Genomic DNA, 2,612 nt, shown 5'->3' with positions numbered 1-2,612 from the left:
TTTAATAAACCACATTTATTAATGAGTTAACTTACATCTGCAGTCGTTTAAAACCTAGAAAGACAGGGAGTATTTTTACAACGCATGCAGTTGTCTGTCAGCCTATACTGTGGCAGCAGTCAGCTTTATTGAACCGGCAACACGGTGGCCTCCTGTGTACCAACATCAGCGTAGGGTTTCACCTGCACGGCCAGTGTGCCGTTTGGCAGCCAGACTGCACGATCAGCATGGTGATTCCTTGGTACTCTGGACTAGATGTTTTCTATCTGAGTCTTTAGACTGCAGAAACAGTTTTCAAGAGGCTGTCAAGTGCATGATTTCAGTGTGGTCTTGAAACAAAATCTCACTTTCTGTGTCTCTCTTTTTTTGTGTGTCTCTCTACAGAAACAGGGCAGGCTGAAAGTCCGAACCAGCCCAGTGAAAGCGACATCAAGGACCAGCCAGAAAATGGTGAGTGTTTCTACTCGCGTTTCCCAACATATCTAGAAATATGCATATACAAATCCCAAACATTATCCAGGTTTTTGGGGCCATGGCCTAATGTTAGCACATTTACTTCAGAGGACCTTGGAGCTCATACATTCTTAAAAATAAAGAAAATAAGTGGTAAAAAAAAAAATGGTTCCATGAAAAACCATTCACGTCTATGGAAGCTTTGCATTGTGCAAAAGGTTCTTTACTGGAGGTAAGGGATTAGATTATTCTTTAGATTTTTAAAATGTTCTTCACACTTCACAAAAATGTTTCTTTCAAGAACTGTTCGCTGAAAAGTTCTTTGAGGAAGCCAAGATGGTTCTTCAGTGGCATCACTGTGAAAACCCACTTTTTTTTTTTTAAAGTGTCGAACATTTCCATGTGCACAAAATGTTCTAAATAGTGAAAAGATTATTAAAATATTCTTGAAACGAGGAGAAAAAAAAGAGATGTTCACAGAAAGGTTCTTGGAGGAACCACGAGTGATTCTTCCATTGCATTGGTACGTTCTTAAAAATATAGGATCTTTATTGGAATTGATGGTTCATTTGAGAAGTTTTACCATCCATTAACCCTTTCCATTGCACAAAAGGTTCTTTATAGGGGAAAACGGTTCTTTAATTCATTCAAATGTTCTTCACTCACATGTTCTTCATAGTGGTTTTAAGAAAGTTCTTTGGGGAACCAAAAATGGTTCTTCTGTGGCATCACTTTTGGAACCTTTATTTTTAAGAGTGTAGAACCTTTCCATAGCACAAAAGTTTCGCTGAAAGATTCTTTGGGGAACCAAAAATTGTTTTACTATGGCATCACTGCAAAAACCCCCATTTGAAACCTTTATTTTTAAGAGTGTGTGGGAAATGCAGGTTTGAATCTGGCCTAGATTATTTTGTCCCCAAAGTATATCTAGTTGTTGTTAGCTAGTTCAGCTATAGTAAGAACAAGTTTGCGAATTTTTCACGTTGTCGAAGCTCTAAAGCTCGCTCTCTCCTCTGAGAAGTTTAGTGTGAGTGTGTTAGTATAAGCCAGAGGTGGGTGATTACTCTTAAGACGATTGCGTCTGCGTAAACTTGTGCGAAAAGTGGCATCTTTCCATCGCAGATGGAGAATTGTTCTAAACGGGCTCTTTTAAAACAAACACAGAGCAGCAATTCCGCTGATTTTGTGCGTGTTTACAAATTATTAGCGGACAATGAAACAGTCTGTGTCGACTGATTTACAGTTTGAGAAAACATAAACACAATGATTGAATGGCCTGTTTGCTTGAGTTTAAACAGAGAAGGATTGCAAAAAGTCCCGCTTTATCCTCCCACAACCCCCCTGGAGTGCTGTTACGTACGCGTCCCTCAACACTGGATTATAAGGCATATTTTCCTCCTAACTTAAAGATTATCGCATATGTGCGCTGCGAAGCTTGAGCTATTATTTCCACGCCCTTGTGTGTGACAGCAGCTTTGCCCTGTTTACTCAGATTAGAGGATACAGACAGATGAGCGTGTTCATCTCTCTCATCCTGCATGTAGCTGATATTATCTTTTCATCTCTCTCTCTCATGTTGAACTGAAGATCACCCCTGAGTTGCGCTGATATAGGCTGCACATAATCACTCCGCTAATGTCTTTTTTTTTCATATTTTCTCTCCCGTGCAAACCCGCTCCATCTGGTATCTGTATCTGTCATCCGTGATCTTCGGATTATTTCCAAGTTTTGATCTGAAGCAGTACAGGCCAGTCCCAATCCAGTCTGAGAACCCTGGCCTTGTTTCATCCTTTTTAATTCTCAAAACTGGTCTCAGATCAGCAGCTTTTGACCTGCTGGATCTAAAAACAATGAAGACCTGAGACTTTATTTCACTGCCTCATAAAAGGATTTTTCAAAATTATAAAAGGAGAAATTACACAACATTTTCACTATGCTTTTCCATTTGATGAAATTAAATATATGATAACTGTTGTGTGTAATATCTTTGGAATATATATGTAAATATATCTATGTATATCTATCTATATAGATAGATAGATGGATGGATGGATGGATAGATATAGATACAGATGTATAAATATATACATGTTATATTTATGTGCATATGTTATCATATTTAAGCTCGTGTGTGTGTGTTTGTGTGTGTGTGTGTGTGT

At 38.5% G+C, this 2,612-nt stretch overlaps 1 protein-coding gene across 1 annotated transcript in view; it reads left to right on the top strand.

Moving 5' to 3' along the window:
• LOC107653654 (nuclear factor 1 A-type-like) overlaps positions 1–2,612 on the top strand; it is a 164,800-nt gene that overhangs the window by 113,657 nt on the left and 48,531 nt on the right. Inside the window, exon 3 of the mRNA XM_016440435.1 lies at positions 385–450. Coding sequence (XP_016295921.1) covers positions 385–450 — 66 coding nt within the window. The remainder of the gene's footprint in view (positions 1–384; positions 451–2,612) is intronic.

Source organism: Sinocyclocheilus anshuiensis, unplaced genomic scaffold, assembly GCF_001515605.1.
Source record: "Sinocyclocheilus anshuiensis isolate Anshui unplaced genomic scaffold, SAMN03320099.WGS_v1.1 scaffold1079, whole genome shotgun sequence".
NCBI classification, from domain to species: Eukaryota; Metazoa; Chordata; class Actinopteri; order Cypriniformes; family Cyprinidae; genus Sinocyclocheilus; species Sinocyclocheilus anshuiensis.
Note: the sequence above shows the minus strand (reverse complement) of the source record. Positions and strands in the feature narration are given on the sequence as shown.